This window comes from Oncorhynchus keta, chromosome 17, assembly GCF_023373465.1.
Source record: "Oncorhynchus keta strain PuntledgeMale-10-30-2019 chromosome 17, Oket_V2, whole genome shotgun sequence".
NCBI lineage: Eukaryota > Metazoa > Chordata > Actinopteri > Salmoniformes > Salmonidae > Oncorhynchus > Oncorhynchus keta.
The window spans coordinates 14,951,098-14,973,984 of NC_068437.1; the positions used below are offsets into that span (position 1 = coordinate 14,951,098).

General features: G+C 44.1%; 1 protein-coding gene across 2 annotated transcripts in view; it reads right to left on the reverse strand.

The window, feature by feature from the left end:
- Positions 1–22,887, reverse strand: part of LOC118396116 (RNA-binding Raly-like protein) — a 60,967-nt gene that overhangs the window by 8,781 nt on the left and 29,299 nt on the right. For both annotated transcript variants that reach the window (XM_052465525.1, XM_052465524.1), the window contains exon 4: positions 322–494. In XM_052465525.1, the coding sequence (XP_052321485.1) occupies positions 322–494 (173 nt within the window). The remainder of the gene's footprint in view (positions 1–321; positions 495–22,887) is intronic.

Consider the following 22,887-nt stretch of genomic DNA (forward strand, 5'->3'; position numbering starts at 1 on the left):
CCAGGGCTGCTTCCCCCCATGCAGACATGGCATTACACTAGGAGGAACACTCAGGCATTCAATATACACACACTCCCAAGTGGATTCATAGGCACGCACATACAAACACACATAGTCAGTGCAAAGAAGCCGATATACACACACACACACATTCGAGATAAAACGCTAAGTGCACATACACAGATGACATTCACCCTGTAATGAGTTTTTTTAATGAGTGTGTCTGTGTGTGGTGAGTGTGTGTGAGTGCAGGTGTGCGTGGGCTAACATTGGAAAGAGTCTGTTGTGAGTGTGTTTGTTACAGTGTGTGTGGTCCTTTACACTTTGCCCTGTTGCTGGAAGAGCCGGTGCGCTGGGCACTCCTCTTGCCCTGTATTCTGTCTCTGGAGCGGTGCAGTCCGGAGGAGGAAGAGGGGCCATGGGAGTGTTTCATAGGGCTGGGCTCCACTGGGGCTGGCATCATGGAGGCTGGGACACGCTGGTAGTCAAACACCCTGTGGGGAAACAACATGATCGAAAAAGTAATTATACAGTAAGCACTTTGTCATATTTGTAAGTAAACAAAACCTTACTTATGGTCCTAGGGTCCTAAAGATTTCCTGACCACATGATAGGACCAGGCAATGACAGCTATAGGTTCTAAGTCTCATAAACGCATGCTCTTTAAAACAATCATCTGCTGATGTGTCAGAGCAACCTTTCCTAAATTCCCAAAAGAGAGTTGACCATAGACTTTCCATATTCTGTCTACTGCAGGAGGAGACTCAATCTTCCTGGCAGGCTGGCAGCACTGAAAACACCTGCCTCCAGACAAATGCTCAGTTTTAGGTTATTCATGCCAATCAAATTAAATAGTGGACTCGTTCATAATATCCATAAGCCATTTGGTGCCATTACATATGGAGTAAATGTACTCGATAATCACAGTGATATACTGATGTAATCGATTTTCATTTGATCTCTCTCTCTCTCTCTCTCTCTCTCCCTCTCTCTCTCTCTCTCTCTCTCTCTCTCTCTCTCTCTCTCTCTCTCTCTCTCTCTCTCTCTCAGCGTTTGATGTTAACCAGCCCATTCATCTCTCTAAGTGCAGGCATCTCTTCTGAAAAGAAAGCGTTTGACCAGATACAATGCTATTTCACAGTAAACAAATTGACAACAGATGTTCAGCACGTTTATAGGGAAGGACACTCAAAAGCACAGCATTTACACAAATTACTGATGATTGGCTGAGAGATGATTGATTGATGATAAAAATGATTGTGGGGGCTGTCTTGTTAGACTTCAGTGCAGCTTTTGACACTATTGATCATAGTCTGCTGCTGGAAAAATGTATGTGTTATGGTTTTACACCCCCTGCTATAATGTGGATAAGCATTACTTGTCTAAGAGAAAACAGAGGGTGTACGTTAATGGAAACATCTCAAACATAATCCAGGTAGAATCAGGAATTCCCCAGGGTAGCTGTTTAGGCCCCTTGCTTTTTTCAATCTTTACGAACGACATGCCACTGACACTGACTCAACATGCCACTGACACTGACACTGACTCAACACTATACACGTCAGCTACCACAGTAACTGAAATGACTGCACCACTTGACAAAGAGTGGGTGGCAAGGAATAAGTTAACCCTAAATATTTCTAAAACTAAAATCATTGTATTTGGGACAAATCATTCACTAAACTCTAAACCTAAATTAAATCTTGTAATAAATCATGTGGAAATTTAGCAAGTTGAAATGACTAAACTGCTTGTAGTAACCCTGGATTGTAAACTGTCATGGTCAAAGCATATTGATACAACAGTAGATAAGATGGGGAGAAATCTGTCCATAATAAAGCGCTACCCTGCCTTCTTAACAACACTATCAACAAGGCAGGTCCTACAAGCCCTAGTTTTGTCGCACCTTGACTACTGTTCAGTCGTGTGGTCAGGCACCGCAAAAAAGGATTTAGGAAAATTGCAATTGGCTCAGAACAGGGCAGCATGGCTGGCCCTTGGATGTACACAGAACACTAATATTAATAATTATGCATGTCAATCTCTACTGGCAGAAAGTGGAGGTGAGATTGACTTCATCACTACTTGTATTTATGAGAGGTGTGAGACATGTTGTCTGTTTGAACTACTGGCACACACATTGGACACCCATGCATACCCCACAATACATGCCACAAGAGGTCTCTTTACAGTCCCCAAGTCCAGAACAGACTATGGGAACAGACTACTATTCCACATGAAGTACAGTGCCTTGCAAAAGTATTCATCCCCCTTGGCATTTTTCCTATTTTGTTGCATTACAACCTGTAATTTAAATATATTTTTATTTGGATTTCATATAATGGACATACACAAAATAGTCCAAATTGGTGAAGTGAAATGAAAAAAAAAGAACTTGTTCCAAAAAATTATAAAAAAATAAATACGGAAAAGTGGTGCGTGCATATGTATTCATCCCCTTTGCTATGAAGCCCCTAAATAAGATTAAGATAAGACCAAAACTCACGGACCAGGCAAGAATGTCATTAATCAGAGAGGCAATAAAGAGACCAAAGATAACCCTGAAGGAGCTGCAAAGCTCCACAGCGGAGATTGAAGTATCTGTCCATAGGACCACTTCGAGCTGTACACTCCACAGTGCTGGGCTTTATGGAAAAGTGTCCAGAAATAAACATTGCTTAAAGAAAAAAATAAGCAAACACTTTTGGTGTTCGCCAAAAGGCATGTGGGAGACTCCCCAAACATAGGGGTCAGATGAGACTAAAATTGTCAAGGATACTCTATGTCTGGTAGCAAACCCAACACCTCCCATCACCCAGAGAACACCATCCATCTTTAAAGTGGTAGGCATGTTGTGTAAATCAAATGATACAAACCCCCCAAAATCTATTTTAATTCCAGGTTGTAAGGCAACAAAATAAGGAAAATGCCAAGGTGGGTGAATACTTTCACAAGCCACTGTAACTGATGCAAGCAGTACAATATGAATTAAAAACAGATAAAAAAAAATACACCTTATGGAATAGCAGGGACTGTGAAGCAACACAAACATAAGCACAGACGTATACACACACAATAACATACACACTATAAACACACATACACATGGATTTAGAACTGTCGATATGTGGTGGAGTAGAGGCCTGGGGGCACACAGTGTGTTGTAAAATCTGTGAATGCATTGTAATGTTTTAAAAAGATTTATAAATTGCCTTAAAATTCTTATGACTTGGGGACAGTATTTCGACATCTGGATGAGAAGCATGCCCAAAGTAAACTGCTTGTTACTCAGGCCCAGAGGCTAGGATATGCATATAATTGGATGATTTGGATAGAAAACACTCTAAAGTTTCCAAACCTTTTACAATAATGTCTGTGAGTATAACAGAACCGATATAGCAGGCTAAAACCTGAGGAAAATCCATCCAGGAAGTGGGATTTTTCTGATGTGGGTATTTTCAATTGAATGCCTATAGAGTATCTAATGAGTTAGGACCAAGATTGCAGTTCCTATGGCTTCCACTAGATGTCAAAAGTCTTTAGCCATTGTTTCAGGCTTGTTTTCTGAAAAATGAAGAAGAATGAGACCTTTCTATCAGTGGACTGTAGAATCATGCAGTGCTGGTTTGCTTGCATGAAAGAGTGCGCGCCCTTCGTTGTTTTTCCTTTCTATTGAATACGCTATTTTCTGGTTGAAATATTAGCGATTATTTAGACAATTGACAACCTGAGGATTAATTATAAACATTGTTTGACATGTTTCGACGAACTTTACCGGTACTATTAGGATGTATTCGTCTGCATGTTTTGACCGCCTTTGAGCCAGTGGATTTGAGCCAGTCTCTCCTTCACTGCAGCCGAGGTGAGTAAGACATTTAAACGTGTTAACCCTCGCAAGGCTGCAGGCCCAGACGGCATCCCCAGCCGCGCCCTCAGAGCATTCGCAGACCAGCTGGCCGGTGTGTTTACGGACATATTCAATCAATCCCTATACCAGTCTGCTGTTCCCACATGCTTCAAGAGGGCCACCATTGTTCCTGTTCCCAAGAAAGCTAAGGTAACTGAGCTAAACGACTACCGCCCCGTAGCACTCACTTCCGTAATCATGCAGTGCTTTGAGAGACTAGTCAAGGACCATATCACCTCCACCCTACCTGACACCCTAGACCCACTCCAATTTGCTTACCGCCCAAATAGGTCCACAGACGATGCAATCTCAACCACACTGCACACTGCCCTAACCCACCTGGACAAGAGGAATACCTATGTGAGAATGCTGTTCATTGACTACAGCTCGGCATTCAACACCATAGTACCCTCCAAGCTCGTCATCAAGCTCGAGACCCTGGGTCTCGACCCCGCCCTGTACAACTGGGTACTGGACTTCCTGACGGGCCGCCCTCAGGTGGTGAGGGTAGGCAACAACATCTCCTCCCCGCTGATCCTCAACACGGGGGCCCCACAAGGGTGCATTCTGAGCCCTCTCCTGTACTCCCTGTTCACCCACGACTGCTTGGCCACGCACGCCTCCAACTCAATCATCAAGTTTGCGGACGACACAACAGTGGTAGGCTTGATTACCAACAACGACGAGACGGCCTACAGGGAGGAGGTGAGGGCCCTCGGAGTGTGGTGTCAGGAAAATAACCTCACACTCAACGTCAACAAAACTAAGGAGATGATTGTGGACTTCAGGAAACAGCAGAGGGAACACCCCCTATCCACATCGATGGAACAGTAGTGGAGAGGGTAGCAAGTTTTAAGTTCCTCGGCATACACATCACAGACAAACTGAATTGGTCCACTCACACTGACAGCGTCGTGAAGAAGGCGCAGCAGCGCCTCTTCAACCTCAGGAGGCTGAAGAAAATCGGCTTGTCACCAAAAGCACTCACAAACTTCTACAGATGCACAATCGAGAGCATCCTGGCGGGCTGTATCACCGCCTGGTACGGCAACTGCTCCGCCCTCAACCGTAAGGCTCTCCAGAGGGTAGTGAGGTCTGCACAACGCATCACCGGGGGCAAACTACCTGCCCTCCAGGACACCTACACCACCCGATGTTACAGGAAGGCCATAAAGATCATCAAGGACATCAACCACCCGAACCACTGCCTGTTCACCCCGCTATCATCCAGAAGGTGAGGTCAGTACAGGTGCATCAAAGCTGGGACCGAGAGACTGAAAAACAGCTTCTATCTCAAGGCCATCGGACTGTTAAACAGCCACCACTAACATTGAGTGGCTGCTGCCAACACACTGTCATTGACACTGACCCAACTCCAGCCACTTTAATAATGGGAATTGATGGGAAATTATGTAAATATATCACTAGCCACTTTAAACAATGCTACCTTATATAATGTTACTTACCCTACATTATTAATCTCATATGCATACGTATATACTGTACTCTACATCATCGACTGCATCCTTATGTAATACATGTATCACTAGCCACTTTAACTATGCCACTTTGTTTACTTTGTCTACATACTCATCTCATATGTATATACTGTACTCGATACCATCTACTGTATGCTGCTCTGTACCATCACTCATTCATATATCCTTATGTACATATTCTTTATCCCCTTACACTGTGTATAAGACAGTAGTTTTGGAATTGTTAGTTAGATTACTTGTTGGTTATCACTGCATTGTCGGAACTAGAAGCACAAGCATCTCGCATTAACACCATGTGTATGTGACAAATAAAATTTGATTTGATTTTTGATTTGATTTACTGAACAAAATAGAGTTTTGGGGATATAAAGAGGGACTTTATCGAACAAAATGAACATTTATTGTGTAGCTGGAACTCTTGTGACTGCAACCAGATGAAGATCTTTAAAGGTAAGTGATTAATTTTATCTCTATTTCTGTCTTTTGTCATTCCTTTACTTGGTTGTAAAATGTTTGTATGCTTTTGTAAGCGCTGTCCTCAGATAATCGCATAGTATGCTTTCACCGTAAAGCCTTTTTGAAATCTGACAAAGTGGCTGGATAAACAAGAAGTAAATATTTAAGCCGATGTATAACACTTGTATTTTTTATGAATGTTTATGATGACTATTTCTGTAACGCTCGTCCTCTTCTTCTGAGGAGGAGTCGCAAGGATCGGACCAAAGCGCAGCGTTGTACGTGTTCATGACGATATTTATTCAACTCAGAACACTAAAACAAAAATAACAACGAGAATGATACGAACCGAAGCAGTCCTGTCTGGTGACATACACAAAGAGAGTAATAAACACCCACGAAACACAAGTGGGAAGAGGCTACCTAAGTATGATTCTCAATCAGAGACAACTAACGACACCTGCCTCTGATTAAGAACCATACCAGGCCAAACGCAAAAACACAACATAGAAAACGGAACATAGACAACACACCCAACTCACGCCCTGACCATACTAAAACAAAGACATAACAAAGGAACTAAGGTCAGAACGTGACAATTTCTGTATTTTGAATTTGGTGCTCTGCATTTTCACCGGATGTTGTCGAGGTGGGTTGCTAGCGGAACGCCTGCACCAGAAAGGTTCATTTTGCTGGACCCCAGGAAGAGTAGCTGCTGCCTTGCCAGCAGCTAATGGGGATCCATAATAAATACAAATAATGATCAATGGAAACAGGATGCACCTGAGCTCAATGTCTGGTCTGAATAATTATGTAAAGAAGGTATTTATAAATATATTTTTCAATACATTTGCAAAAATTCTAAAAACCTGTTTTCGTCTTGTGATTATGAGGTATTGTGTGTAGATTGATGAGGGAAATGTTGTGTTTAATCCATTTTAGAATAAGGCTTTGACGTAACAAAATGTGGAAAAGGGGAAGGGGTCTGAATACTTTTCGAATGCACTGTATCTGCCATTCTACATTAACTATTTATAAATGAAAAAGAACATACTTGTACTACATTATACACTATTGTGTATAATGTACTTTATGGAAGTGAAAAAGAACTGAAGGTACATAGTTGGCTTACTGAGAACTGAATATGATTACCTACTGTACTCTAGATGTACTCTCTGGCAACAAAAAAAAGTCCATGAAGGAGAGAGAGAAAGTGTTACTTTGAGAGTACTGTACCTTTGTAAGCTTTAAATCCTCAGCAGAGCAGATAACTACCAATAAATCTTTTTTTCACACACTTGATATGCTCAGCTCAAGGAGAATGCATCAGGGAAAGCATTTCATACTACAGTGCAAAGTGAGTTTACTCTATACTAAAATATTCAAATATAATCCTATAAGATGATTCCTGGTACTCAGTGAAAGGATAATGATTGTTTGACAAAATTACCGAAGCTCTTTTTGGATCCACTGTAAATCAGATGTTGGTCGTTTGTAAAAAGGATATATAGACTGAGTGTAAAGAACATTAGGAGCACCTTCCTAATATTGAGTTACACCCCCCTTGGCCCCCAGAACAGCCTCAATTCGTCAGGGCATGGTGTCAAAAGCATTCCACAGGGATGCTGGCCCATGTTGACTCAAAATCAAATCAAATGTATTTATATAGCCCTTCTTACATCAGCTGATATCTCAAAGTGCTGTACAGAAACCCAGCCTAAAACCCCAAACAGCAAGCAATGCAGGTGTGGAAGCACAGTGGCTAGGAAAAACTCCCTAGAAAGGCCAAAACCTAGGAAGAAACCTAGAGAGGAACCAGGCTATGAGGGGTGGCCAGTCCTCTTCTGGCTGTGCTGGTGGAGATTATAACAGAACATGCCCAAGATGTTCAAATGTTCATAAATGACCAGCATGGTCAAATAATAATAATCACAGTAGTTGTCGAGGGTGCAACAAATCAGCACCTCAGGAGTAAATGTCAGTTGGTTTTCATAGCCGATCCTTGAGAGTATCTCTACCGCTCCTGCTGTCTCTAGAGTGTTGAAAACAGCAGGTCTGGGACAGGCAGCACGTCTGGTGAACAGGTCAGGGTTCCATAGCCGCAGGCAGAACAGTTGAAACTGGAGCAGCAGCACGGCCAGTGCTTCCCACAGTTGTGTGCAGTTAGCTGGATGTCAATTTGGTGGTGGACCATTCATTGTACACACGTGAAACTGTTGAGCATGAAAAACACAGCAGCAGTGCAGTTCTTGACACACACCGGTGCGCCTGGTACCTACTACTATACCCCGTTCAAAGGCACTTACATTTTTTGTCTTGCCGATTCACCCTATGAATGGTACACATACACAATCCATGTCTCAATTGTCTCAAGCCTTAAAAATCCTTCTTTAACCTGCCTTCTTCCCTTCATCTACGCTGATTGAATTGGATTTAACAAGTAACATCAATAAGCGACCATAGCTTTCAGCTGGATTCACCTGATCAGTCTGTCATGGAAAGAGCATTAATTTTGTACACTCAGTGTATAGCCACTGTAATCCTACGCCAGTGTAGGATGAAGTAAGGATACTTCTTAAATCGCCTTGTATTGCGGTGGCTGTGTGAGGGGCAGTAAAGGAAGAGAAAGGCATGAGATAGAGACAGAAGAGAGAGGGGAGAAGGGACTGAACGGATCAGCAATGCCTGAGCTGGCTGTGAAGGGCCTCGTTTTTCATTCTGTCATCCCCTCTCCCTCTCAGCCCTTTTCCCTCCGTGGCTGTGGTGATTCCCCCTTGCTTCACAGTGCTCCACTGTTGGCCTGAGCTGTGTTTTATCTCCGGACCAGTGGGGCGGGTGGCCAGGCGTCCAGTCAGCTATGCAGGGAGACTGTGTTCACCCATCTGTGAAATCACCACCAGCGGCGGACAACCAGGGGGAATGTCAGGTCATGTGGATACAGTATGGGTCAATAGATAGTTTCACTACAGAAAACCTGCTGCCCCACTACCCGCAGCCCTCAGGGAAGCACTGCATCATCATATGATCTGCTAGCTGAGCCTGATATGGAGAGGCAGCTCCTATATACTGCACTGATTGGGGAACAAAACGATAAGAAATGGGGGTGTTTTAGGTTCAGGGGGTAAGAATTGGAGACCAATAGCTTTTCTACACACACACCTCATTGATGGAATTACCCATAGAAACATGGTCCCTTATTTCAACACTTCTAGGGATACCATTATATGAGCCATGTCATATTCTCGATCTGTGAAAATGCTGAGTTTTCAGTGTACAGAAATAAGAGCTGTCACCTTCTGTAATCCACAAGTAAAACCCTGTCAATGAGTCTTGCTACTGTAGCTGTGAATAAGCAAGGACACCTAAAAGGCCATTTCAACGGTGAAATGGGGTAATGAGAAAATAATAGCCCCAAGGTCCCCCAACTCGGACAAGTTGAATTGTGTACCCTTGGTACAAGGTAGTTGCTTTTTTAAATTGATTTTATTTGTAAAATAAGAAAAAATACATACAGTGGGCTCTGAAATTATTGACACCTTTTATAATGATGAGCATAACTTACTGTTTGAAATAAATATTTCAAATACTGAGCTGTATTGTCTGCCGAAAAGGGGGGGTTAATATGTTATACTAATACATTTGCTCCGAGAAATTGGGAAATTACATTATTTTAAGCTAAAACAATTGCTCAGAGAAAGAGATTTTGTTGAACAAGTAATACATTTTTTCTCAAAAGGGAAGGGGTCAAAATGATTGACACCCCTGTTTTCAATACCTTTCAACGGCCCTGAGCATTTTTCTCAAATGTTTTATGTGTTGGAGAACACATTCCCATTCCGACGCCAAACCTACCACTGGCGTGCGTGGCCAAAGAGCTCTATTTTCTTGCAATCTGTCCAAAGCACCAGTTCCAATCCAAGTACCAATTTAATTTACCAAACTCCAGGTGTTTACATTTATTGGATGACATAAAAATAGAGCTCTTTGGCCACGTACACCATTGGTGGGTTTGGCGTCAAAATGAGAATGTATGAGCAGAAATACCCCCACACCTACTGTCAAATTTGGTGGTGGATCTTTGATGTTATTTGGATATTTTGCTTCCACTGGACGTTGGGTCCTTGTTGACGTCATGGGCATCATGGCTGAAACTTGGCCGCAAGTGGATCTTCCAGCAAGACAATAACCCAAAGCACATATCAAAATCCACAAAGAAATGGTTAATTGGCCACAAAATCAACATTTTGCAATGGCCATCTCAGTCTCCGGACTTGAAACCCATTAAAAACCTGTGGTTTGAATTGAAGAGGGCAGTCCATAAGCACAGACTATCATGTTGACCACACCATTTGCGTCGCATGCATGTTATTCAATCATTGCACCCACACTGCTCGCACGCGCCAACGAGTGTCTGTGCTGCCAGATGCTAAAATAGAAGTTGCTTCTATTTGTGGTGCAGAACGCACTGCAAGTCCTGCCTCTCCCATCTCCTCATTGGTCTATAGAAGCAGATACCCACGTGCCATCTCCTCATTGGTTATACCTACGTGGGTGACTGAAAGATGAACTAAGGTCGGTCGTAGTCATGTTAATACTGTTAGATGCCAATCGCCATATACAGTTCAAAGAAGAAAAAGCCTGGAAGGAGGAGAGTAAACTAGAAACGATTCGGTTAACTGTTTTATGTGTGGATTAATTGTCAGAGGTAAAATAACAACTCAACATTTATATCTCAGGACTAATTATCTGGCAACATCAAGCTAGCTAAATAGGACAAATTAGCTAGCAACTGCAAGCTAGCTACTGCCATAAATGTTTAATATTTTCTGACCTGTCCCCAAATTAATATAACTCTGGTTCAGAGTTTGTTATGATATTTCAACCTGCGTGTCGTGATTGTGTTTGGTGTGGGGGACAAAATCAATTTGCGCACAATGGCGCACGATGGCGCACGCACGACTGGTTTGGGTACTGTGTAAGAATATCAAGGGTCTGGAAGGATTATGTATGGAGCAATGGTCTAAGATTCCTCCCAAAGTGTTCTCCAACTCATACAACTTTTTTTAAAGGCCCAGTGGCATTATCCTCTCAAGTTGAGGTATTGAAAGGTATGGAAAACAGGGGTGTCAATAATTTTTTACTTGTTAAACAAATTCTCTTTCTCTGAGAAATTGTTTTAGCATAAAATAATACAATTTCTCAATTTTTTGGAGCAGTCAATATAGCTCAGTATTTGAATTATTTATTTTATACAGAGTACTGGGGGAGTGGCGGCAGCCATACCTTGACCTGTGGTGTAGACTGTAGCTGAGGCCCGGCAATGGTTGGCTTGGGACTGGGTCCTGTCTGAGGCAAGAAGTGCAGCCCAGGCCTTCCTCCAGGTACGTTGACAACGGAGCAGGGAACAAGGTGGGTTGATAACCCAGAGCACACTCGAAGGGTGACATACCTGACGAGGCTTTTGGTCTGGGGATGATATCCAGAAGAAAGACTGACATTGGCACCAAGAGCTGAACAGAAGGATCTCCATACCTGAGAGGTAAACTGGGGTCCTCTTTCGGAAACGATGTCAGTGGGAATGCCATGCAGGCGAAACAAATGCGATACTAACAGGTCCGCAGTCTCCCTGGAGGACGGGAACTTGGAGAGGGGAATGAAGTGAGCCATTTTGTAAAACCTGTCAATAATGGTGAGGATGACGGAGTTATAGTTAGATGGGGGAAGGCCAGTGACGAAGTCCAGAGCTATGTGTGACCAGGGTCGACTGGGTATGGGAAGAGGGCGAAGCAGACCAGAAGTGGGTTTAGTGAAGGTTTTGTTCTGGGCACAACCACTTTTGGACCACCAAAAGTGCAGGCGCAGGAAGGCGAGGTTCCGGTTCATACCAGGGTGACAGGTGAGGTGGGTAGAATGGCCCCACTGAAGAACACAATCTGGAACAAACAGAGCATTACTAGGACCATTACCTGGGTCAGGCTGGTTCTGCTGAGCCTGGCGGATACGGGATTCGATCTCTCAGGCGACGGCGGCAACGATGCAGGTGGATGGCACAATGGCTTCTGGCTCGGTACCCGTGTTGTCGGTGGTGAACTGACGAGAGAGGGCATAAGGTATGCTATTCTTCGAACCGGGGCGATAAGTGAGTGGGAAATTGAATCTACCGAAGAACAAGGCCCACCTGGCTTCCCGGGAGTTCAGACGTTTGGCGGTCTGGATGTAGGACAGGTTTTTATGGTCAGTCCACGCGATGAAGGGTGGTACAGTGTACCCTGTTCTGCTAGCGGAACCCCTCGCCAACAGCCAATGAAATTGCAGGGCGCCAAATATAAATCAACAGAAATCTCATAAATCAAATTTCTCAAACATACAAGTATTAGGCACCATTTTAAAGATACAATTCTCATTAATTCAGTCACAGTGTCTGATTTCAAAAATGCTATACATGGAAAGCTCCCCAAACGATTATGTTAGGTCACCACCAACTCACAGAAAAACACAGCCATTTTTCCAGTCAAAGAGAGGAGTCACAAAAAGCACAAATAGAGATAAAATGAATCACTAACCTTTGATGATCTTCATCAGATGACACTCATAGGACTTCATGTTACGCAATACATGTATGTTTTGTTCGATCAAGTTCATATTTATATCCAAAAATCTTATTTTACATTGATGTGTTATGTTCAGTAGTTCCAAAACGTGCAGTGATATTGCAGAGAACAAACATGAATTCACAGAAATACTCATTATAAATGTTGATGAAAATTCAAGTGTTATGCATGGAACTTTAGATACACTTCTCCTTAATGCAACCGCTATGTCAGATTTCAAAAACACTTTATGGAAAAAGCATAATCTGAGAACGGCGTTCAGAGCCCAAACCATTAGTCATAAATAGCATTATAAATATTCACTTACCTTTGATGATCTTCATCAGAATACACTCCCAGGAATCACAGTTCCACAATATTTGCTTGTTTTGTTCGATACTGTCCATCATTTATGTCCATCATTTATGTCCATTTATGTCCAAATAGCTTCTTTTGTTTGGTAAACAAATCCAAAAGCGCGTTCTGGTCCAGTCGGACGGAAAGTTATATTACAGGTTGAAGAAACTTGTCAAATTAAGTATAGAATCAATCTGTAGGATGTTTTTATCATAAATGTTCAATAATGTTCCAACCGGAAAATTCCATTGTCTGTAGAAAAGCAATGGAACGAGAGACACCTCTCATGTGAAAGCGTGTGACTGAGAACGAGGCTGCTGGAAGACCCCTTAGTCAAACAGATCTCATCCGGCCCCCTTCACAGGAGCAGCCTGAAACAACATTCTAAAGACGGTTGACATGTAGTGGAAGCCTTAGGAAGTGCAAAATAACCCATATACCACTGTGAATTCGATAGGGGCTGAGTTCAAAAACTACAAACCTCAGATTTCCTACTTCTTGTTTGGATTTTTTCTCAGGTTTTTGCCTGCCATATGAGTTATGTTATACTCACAGACATCATTCAAACAGTTTTAGAAACTTCAGAGTGTTTTCTATCCAATATTAATAATAATATGCATATATTAGCATCCGGGACTGAGTAGGAGGCAGTTCACTCTGGGCACGCTATTCATCCAAAAGTGAAAATACTGCCCCCTATCCCAAATAAGTTCCCAGTTTCCTATGTCAAAATTCCTCTCTGCAGGTGAGAGCTTAAGGGAAAAGAATGCACATGGGTGGACCTTTTGATCAGAGGGGGAACGTTGAGACAGAACAGCACCTATCCCGGTGTCAGAGGCGTCCACCTCCACAATGAACTGGAGTTCTGGGTCGGGCTGAGTAAGGAAGCTATGCTTGAGTTCCAGGAATGCTGCCTCTGCCTCAGGTGTCAAGTGGAATGGAGTGGAGGTGGAGGTGAGAGTGGTGAGAGGCGCTGCCAGACGGCTGTAGTTGCAGATGAAATGTCTGGAAAGATTTGCAAACCCCAGGAAACGCTGTAGCTGCTTTAGGTTGGAGGGCGCAGGCCACTCTGACTGCCATGACCTTGGCGGGGTCCATACATAACTGTCCCTGTGCAATAATATAACCCTGGAAAGATGCTGAGGCAGCATGGGACTCACATTTTTCAGATTTAACAAAAAGCTTATTCTCCAACAGCCATTGAAAAACGTGGTTGAACGTGTTGCTGGTGAGCCTCAGGGTCCTTGGAAACAAATTGGCAAAAACTAAGCTTCCAATCACATCCCTCAGCACATCACTAACTAGGTTCTGTAAAACAGCAGAGGCATTAGTAAGACCAAAAGGCAAGACCAAATACTCAGTGACCAAGTGGTGTGTTGAACGCAGTCTTCCACTCATCCCCTTCTCTTATGCGAACAAGGTAGTAGGCATTCCAGAGGTCGAGTTTGGTAAACACCGTGGCACCATGGAAGGGGGCTAAAGCAGAGCTGATGAGTGGCAAGGGGTACTTGTTCTTTACTGTGATATTATTCAGCCCACGAAGTCTATGCACAGCCTCAGTGACCCATCCTTCTTCACAAAGAAAAACCCAGCACCCACCGGGGAGGAAGATGGCTTGATAGGCCCTGCAGCCAGAGAATCCTGGATGTACCTCTCCATAGCCTCTTGCTCAGGGCGAGAGAGGTTAAACAACCAGCTACTGTGGAGAGGAGCTCCAGGCTGGAGGTCAATGGTGCAGTCTTGCAGCCAATGAGGCAGCAGCGACAGGGCGTGATACTTGCTGAAAACAGGAGCTAGATCATGATACTCTGGAGGAACTGATGACAGGTCTGGAGGTTCTGGAATGAACTGGAGCACAGACAAGGCAGGCGGAAGGGCAGAATGTAGACAGTTAGAGTGACAAAATGAACTCCAAGTGGTTACATTTCCAGCGGTCCAGTCAATCTGTGGATTATGTAGTTTTAACCATGGATGGCCAAGAACCAGAGGGGAGTAAGGACAGTCGATTATGTGGAAACTGATCTTTTCCTGGTGATTTCCAGAGAGACGCAGGATGACAAGTACAGTTCTCTCACAGACACAGGCGGGGAGCTGTCCACTGAGAACATTGCCCTCGAGGGGTGAATCGAGTGGGACAATGTCCAGGCCAAACTGCGTAACAACACCTCGGTCCAGGAAGCTCCCGTTGGCACCCGAATCGATGAAAACAGACAGAAGAAAAGCCTGGCTCTGCCACACAAGGTTGCCTTCAAGCAGGGGTCTGGGGGAAGACGGGCAGGCGATTTGGCTCAACAGTATATCCCCCACTACTGCCGAGCACCCTCTTTTGCTGGGCACAAGGAACAAGTGGAGACAAAGTGACCAACCTGGCCACAGTATAGGCAGCTCCTAGCGCTGATTCGTCGTTGCCTCTCCTCTGGAGAGAGAAGGGTCCGGCCAAGCTGCATGGGTTCAGGATCTGGAAAAGCCTTGGGATGGGATGCAGTGGGAGAAGGAGGACAAGGCACTGAAGCAGATGTTATGGGGCATGCAACCCTACCTACCCTCTCCCTCCGACACTCATGGAGACGGTTGTCGATGTGTATAGTGAGAGAGATGAGTTCATCAAGTCCATCAGGCTCATCCCTGGACACCAACTCGTCCTTGAGGGTCTCCATGAACGTGTTCTGGAATGCTCCCTGAAGGGCCTCCTCATTCCAGCTGCTCTCAGGGGTGAGGGTGCGAAATGCACATGCCATCTCAGCAACACTATGAGGGCCTTGATGGAGGGGCGTTGAAGACTTTCTTCATCTCCTCCGTGATTCTGGAGTAGGAGAAGCAGATGGACTGTCTCTCCCACACCGCCGTGGCCCAGGAAAGCGCTGCTCCATGGAGGCAGCCAATCAGAAAGGAAATCTTGGCCCATTCGCTAGCATAAGAGTAGGGCTGTTGCGCAAATACTAGTGAACATTGTACCAAAAAGGCTCTGCAAACTCCAAGGTTGCCATCATAACGCTCGGGAGTCTTAACAAACGGCTCCCGGAGTGGAGAAGAAGGACTTGGAACCGGTTGTGAGCCCTGGGCGAAGGGTTGGCCCTGTAGGTCAGACAGGCTCCATGAAAACTCCTTGATGTGCTCCAGAAGGGTCTTCAGGGCTTGGCCGTGTTGCTCGAGCAGGGCACCTTGGCCGACAAGGTTTTGGTGGAGAGTATCAGAGTCTGCTGGGTTCATCTCTTTGGCCAGATCGTACTTTTACGCGGAGTGGAACAGGGGAACCCAAGAGCAGACTCAGACGAGGAAACTGGTAACCAATGTATTTAATGAAACACAGTGGGAAGATGGAGTGCAGGCCAGGGGAAGCTTGGGTGGGTTGCAGGGAACCAGGTGCAGAAGCTGAGGCTGTAGTGAGAGGGGTTGGGACAGGGTAAGCTGAGTATTTGTAGAGGTCTTGATTATGGAACAGGTTGCTGCTGGTGGGGATCTGCTCTGACTCCAGCACACCTGTCTCCGCCCCCACACAATCACACACACACACAGAGAGAGAGAGGGAGAGAGATAGAGTACTGGGGGAGTGGCGGCAGGTCAAGGAGAGACAGGATGAGCAGTAGAGGGTGTGGCAGGATCAGATGTAACAAGTTGTTAATGATACAAACCTTAGAATGTCTTAGAAGTCTAAACGTATATGGGCTGCATGGTTGAATTATAGGCTATTGACAATCCGAGAAAGTAGCAAAAGAGCTTGCACTCTGTTCCTTGCCTCAGGCTTCACAGCTGTTCTCTCATAAAGTGATCATATTTTCACCCCTATTTCACCCATATTTTCACCCATTCTCAATTAAATCTCATCTTTACTAATATGTCAAATTCGTTTGGATTTAAAATAGATCATTATAACCAGTGTTAGTGAATGTAGCATCATGTACAGTATTGTTTAAAAATGGATAGTTTTGGAAATAATCTTGATTTTTAATGCTGGTAACCCATTGTATAAAAGCAATAACACACTCAAGGCCATGTGTTATGACATTTTTATCATGGCTGTGGTGGGCTTCGCCTCGTGGCTATGACCATATTACAGCCATGATAAAAAATGTCATAACACATGGCCTCTCATGTATTATTGCTTAATTATCAAATAGATAGGAACAGGGGCAGGAGGGAAAATACGCCATCCGTATGCACTCGAATAGCCGCACGCTTTCCAACCGGTCCATTTTGTAAGCTACTTCGGTTTTATAGCGGAGCACGTGCTTAATATAAGCAGCTGAGAAATAAATATAATAACACTTATTTTACTCCACGCATCAACCACTGTTTGAGGTGCATGCTCTCGCTGGCAAGACAGGTGATATTCCGCCCAAACTCTGTATGCAATGGGCTTTCCAACCTTGTTCCTGCAGCTACCCAGTGCTTAATTTGGGAAACCAAGTGAAATCTGTTCCTTAAAATCGATAGTAACATGATTTTGCAACAAAACATATTTAACTAAACTGTTTAACTAAACATATTTAACTAAACAGCCTGTCTGCTCGCTCAGGAAAGGAATAGGTCTAGAGGAGAGAGACGAGGAGATGGAAACGCATGGTTGTGAGATATTCTGGATAACTAAAGGTAATGTGTCACTCAATTAATTATGACAAATACCCTACTATTAGGCTATTCAAAATCAAATACAAATTCACTAATTGCCTAATAGCCTAATAGCCTAATTGTAAGCCCCCTGACAATCCACGAACCAACAGCATAGCCTGGGGCTATAAATTCTCTTCCAGACTCATGGATAGAAAGTTTAGAGTGTAGGATAAGATAACCAGTCCATGCAGTATGCCTTATAATACAGTTTACACTCAAAGGTGATGACTAGAATTTGTTTAGTTTTGGAGAATAGGCTTGACCATTTATATACCAAAGCATTCTTAAATAATGGTTGTTTTATGTTTTTTTGCTATGAATAATATTTGGTAGGCTTTGTATTGTATAACAGTACAATCATAATTTTAATTCAGCAGAGGGAGCACCCCCTATCCACATAGCGGGAGTGCAGTGGAGAATTTGGAAAGCTTCCAGTTCCTCAGCTTGCACATCACTGACAATCTGAAATGGTCCACCTACACAAACAGTGTTGTGAAGAAGGCACAACAGCGCCTCTTCAACCTCAGGAGGCTGAAGAAATTTGGGTTGGCCCCTAAGACCCTAATAAACTTTTACAGTTGCACAATTGAGAGCATCCTGTCGGGCTGTATCACCACCTGGTATGGCAACTGCACCGCCTGCAACCACAGGGCTCTCCAGAGGGTGGTTCCCCAAAGCATCACCGGTGGCACACTGCTTGACCTCCAGGACACCGATGTCACAGGAAGGCCAAAAAGATCACCACCCGAGCCACGGCCTGTTCACCCCACTATCATCCAGAAGGCGAGGTCAGTACAGGTGCATCAAAGCTGGTACCGAGAGACTGAAAAACAGCTTCTATCTGAAGGCCATCAGACTGTTAAATAGCCATCACTAGCTGGCTTCCACCCAGTTACTCAACCCTGCACCTTAGAGGCTGCTGCCCTATATACATAGACATGGAATCACTGGCCACTTTAAATAATGGAACACTAGTCACATTAATAATGTTTTATACTGCTTTACTAATCTCCTGTATATGCTTTATTCTATTCTACTGTATTAAGTCAATGCCACTCCGACATTGCTTGTCCTAATATTTTATATTTATATATTTCTTTATTCCATTCTTTTACTTTAAGATTTGAGTATTGTTGTGAATTGTTAGATACAATAGCACTGTTGGAGCTAGGAACACAAGCATTTCGCTACACCCGCAATAATGTCTGCTAAATATGTGTATTCAGTTAAACTGGAAAGCATTTGTAGGACTATAATTTCCTTCTCATATCGTTGCCTATAATATGTCTCCACACACCTAGGCCTACACTATTGATGGATTCAAGAAAAGGTTGTTTTTATTGATGTCAATTTCTCAGTGTCAAAGTACCCTGCCATTTCGATCATTTGTGTGGTATTAAAAAAGATTCTGGCAAAGTCTCCAGTCATGTAAAATGACGTAGAATTGCGTGAAATGCGTTTATAAAAGGCCACCTTTTTCCTGGACCCTAAGCTACTAAAAATGATCCCCATGTGTGCAACTTCTGTAAGTGCCTCTACTCTACTGCCTTATGCCATTACTCAAATGCAATGATATGCATGCAATGCTTAATTATAAAGGTTACTTTTTCTCTCATGCGTTCCCGTACCTCAGAACTCCCCAGGGAAGCCCCCTCTCGTGCTCACTTTTTGTTCCGGCACCTCCCGATTTACAAATTAAGCACTGCTCTCCCCTGTGTCACGGAGGCTCTCCTCACTACCAAAGCTGACTCTCATCCTCTTAGATCTATCCTCTGCTTTCGACATCATGAACCATCAGCTCTTCCTCATCCTACCTGGCAGGCCACTCCAACCAGGTGACATGGAGAAGATCTGTGTCTGCACCACATACTCTCACTACTGGTGTCCCCCAGGGCTAGGTTATAGGTACTCTCCTTCTCTCTATACAACAAGTCACTCGGCTCTGTCATATCCTCACATGGTCACTCCTATCATTGCTATGTGGATGACACTCAACTACTTTTCTCTTTTCCCCCTTCTGACACCCAGGTGGCTATGTGTGCCTGGCAGATACAGTATGTCAGCTTGGATGTCGGCCCACCACCTCAAGCTCAACATCGACAAGACAGAGCTACTCTTCCTCCCAGGGAAGGCCTGCCAGCTCCAAGACCTCTCCATCATGGTTGACAACTCCATGGTGCCCCTCTCCCAGAGTGCAAAGAACCTTGGCGTGATCCTGGACAACACCCTGTCGTTCTCTGGAAACATCAAAGCAGTGACTTATACCATCAAACCCCTGCAACTTATCCAGAACGCTGCAGCCCACCTAGTGTTCAACCTTCCCAAGTTCTCTCATGTCACCCCGTTTCTCCCCACATTCCACTAGCTTCCAGTCAACGCTCGCATCCACTACAAGACCATGGTTCTTGCCTACGGAGCAGCAAGAGGCACTGCCCCTCCCTACATTCAGACTATGCTCAAACCCTAGACCCCAACCCGAGTACTCTGTTCTGTCACCTCGGGTCTCTTGGCCCTCCCTCTACAGGAGGGAAGCTCCCACTTAGCCCAGTCAAAGCTCTTCTCTGTCCTGGCAACACAATGGCGGAACCATCTTCCCCCTGAAGCTAGGACAGCAGAGTCCCTGTCCATCTTCCCGAAAACATCTAAAACCTTACCTCTTCATAGAGTATCTAAAATTATCCCACAGCACCCCACCGTGCACCACCTCCTCACCCATCCCCTACCCCCGTAAAAAAAAAGCAGTTTGTGAACAAACACTTGCTCTTGACTCCCCGCTACTAGGACTGACTTTGCTTATAGGTACTTTATTGAGGAAAAATGTACTTACTATAACTGAGATACAGTGAATTCGGAAAGTATTTAGACTCCTTTACTTTTTCCACATTTTGTTACGTTATTATCCTTATTCTAAAATGTATTAAATTGTTTTTTTCCCCCCTCGTCAATTTACACACAATACCCCAAAGCAAATACTGTTTTTTAGAAAATGTTGCACATTTATTAAGAATAATAAATGGAAATATCACATTTACATAAGCTTTAAGACCCTTTACCCAGTCCTTTTTTGAAGCATCTTTGGCAGCGATTAAAGCCTCGAGTTTTCTTGGGTATGACGCTACAAGCTTGGCACACCTGTATTTGGGTAGTTTCTCCCATTCTCCTCTGCAGATCCTCTCAAGCTCTGTCAGGTTGGACGGGGATCTTCGCTGCACAGATATTTTCAGGTCTCTCCAGAGATGTTTGATCGGGTTCAAGTCCAGGCTCTGGCTGGACCACTCAAGGACATTCAGAGACTTGTGGCTTCTCGTTGTCTTGTTGAAAGTGAACCTTCACCCCGGTCAGAGGTCCTGAGGGCTCTGGAGCAGGTTTTCATCAAGGATTTCTCTGTACTTTGCTCCATCCTTTCCGTTGATCCTGACCAGTCTCCCAGTCCCTGCCGCTGATAAACATCCCCACAGCATGATGCTGCCACCACCATGCTTCACCGTAGGGATGGTGCCAGGTTTTCTCCAGACGTGTCACTTGGCATTCAGGCCAAAATGTTCATCAGACCAGAGAATCTGGTTTTTCATGGTCTGAGCGTCTTTAGCTGCCTTTTGGCAAACTCAAAGAGGATTGTCATGTGACTTTTACTGAGGAGTGGCTTCCATCTGGCAACTCTACCATAAAGACCTAATTGGTGGAGTGCTGCAGAGATGGTTGTCAACTGTGGTACCTTAAATAGACAGGTGTGTGCCTTTCCAAATCATATCCAATGAATTGAATTTACCACAGGTGGACTCCAATCAAGTTGTAGAAACATCTCAAGGAAGAACAATGGGAACAGGATGCACCTGAGCTCAATGTTGGTCTGAATACTTATTTAAATAAGGTATTTACATAACTATTCAGTTTTCCGTTTTTTATTCTTAATACATTTGCAAAATAAAAAATAAAAACTGTTTTTGCTTTGTCATTATGGTGTATTGTGTCGAGATTGCTGAGGAAAATGTTTTATTTAATCCATTTTAGAATAAGGCTGTAATGTAACAAAATGTGGAAAAAGTCAAGGGGTCTGAATACTTTCTGAAGGCATTGTATGTGATTGTTCTATCTAGCTTTCTTAAGAACAGTATGTCTGGATTAGAGTGTCTGTAAATGTAAATTTCACCTGTATTCCTACACTTTAGACCTCACAGTAGATCTCAGCTTTGTTAAAAATATACTTAAGAAAAAATATTATTTTTATCATAGTGATTAAGGGGTAGAAGGCCAGCATCCCAGTCACCTCTTCCCTGTTGACGTTGAGACTGGCGTTCTGTGGGTACTATTTAATTAAGCTGCCAGTTGAGGACTTGTGAGGTGTCTGTTTCTCAAACTAGACACTCTAATGTACTTGTCCTCTTGGTCAGTTGTGCACCGGGGCCTCCCACTCCTCTTTCTATTCTGGCTAGAGCCAGTATGCGCTGTTCTGTGAAGGGGGTAGTACACAGCGTTGTACGATATCTTCAGTTTCTTGGCAATGTTTTGCATGGAATAGCCTTCATTTCTCTGGCCGTTTTGAGCCTGTCATCGAACCCACAAATGCAGATACTCAACTAGTCTAAAGAAGGCCAGTTGTAATTGCTTCTTTAATCGGGACAACAGTTTTCAGCTGTGCTAACATAATTGCAAAATGGTTTTCTAATGATCAATTAGCTTTTTAAAATTATAAACTTGGATTAGCTAACACACCATTCCTGTAGGTTCATGCTCTACAACATCCGCAGAGTACGACCCTGCCTCACACAGGAAGCGGCGCAGGTCCTAATCCAGGCACTTGTCATCTCCCGTCTGGATTACTGCAACTCACTGTTGGCTGGGCTCCCTGCCTGTGCCATTAAACCCCTACAACTCATCCAGAACGCCGCAGCCCGTCTGGTGTTCAACCTTCCCAAGTTCTCTCACGTCACCCCGCTCCTCCGCTTCTCCACTGGCTTCCAGTTGGGCATGCTTATCCGCTACAAGACCATGGTGCTTGCCTCACGGAGCTGTGAGGGGAACGGCACCTCAGTACCCTCCAGGCTCTGATCAGTCCCTACACCTAAACAAGGGCACTGCGTTCATCCACCTCTGGCCTGCTCGCCTCCCTACCACTGAGAAGTACAGTTCCCACTCAGCCCAGTCAAAACTGTTCGCTGCTCTGGCTCCCCAATGGTGGAACACACTCCCTCACGACGCCAGGACAGCGGAGTCAATCACCACCTTCCGGAGACACCTGAAACCTCACCTCTTTAAGGAATACCTAGGATAGGATAAAGTAACCCCCCCCCCCTTAAAAGATTTAGATGCACTATTGTAAAGTGGCTGTTCCACTGGATGTCATAAGGTGAATGCACCAATTTGTAAGTCGCTCTGGATAAGAGCGTCTGCTAAATGACTTAAATGTAAATGTAAATGTAACACAACATGCCCTTGGAACACAGGAGTGATGGTTGCTGATAATGGG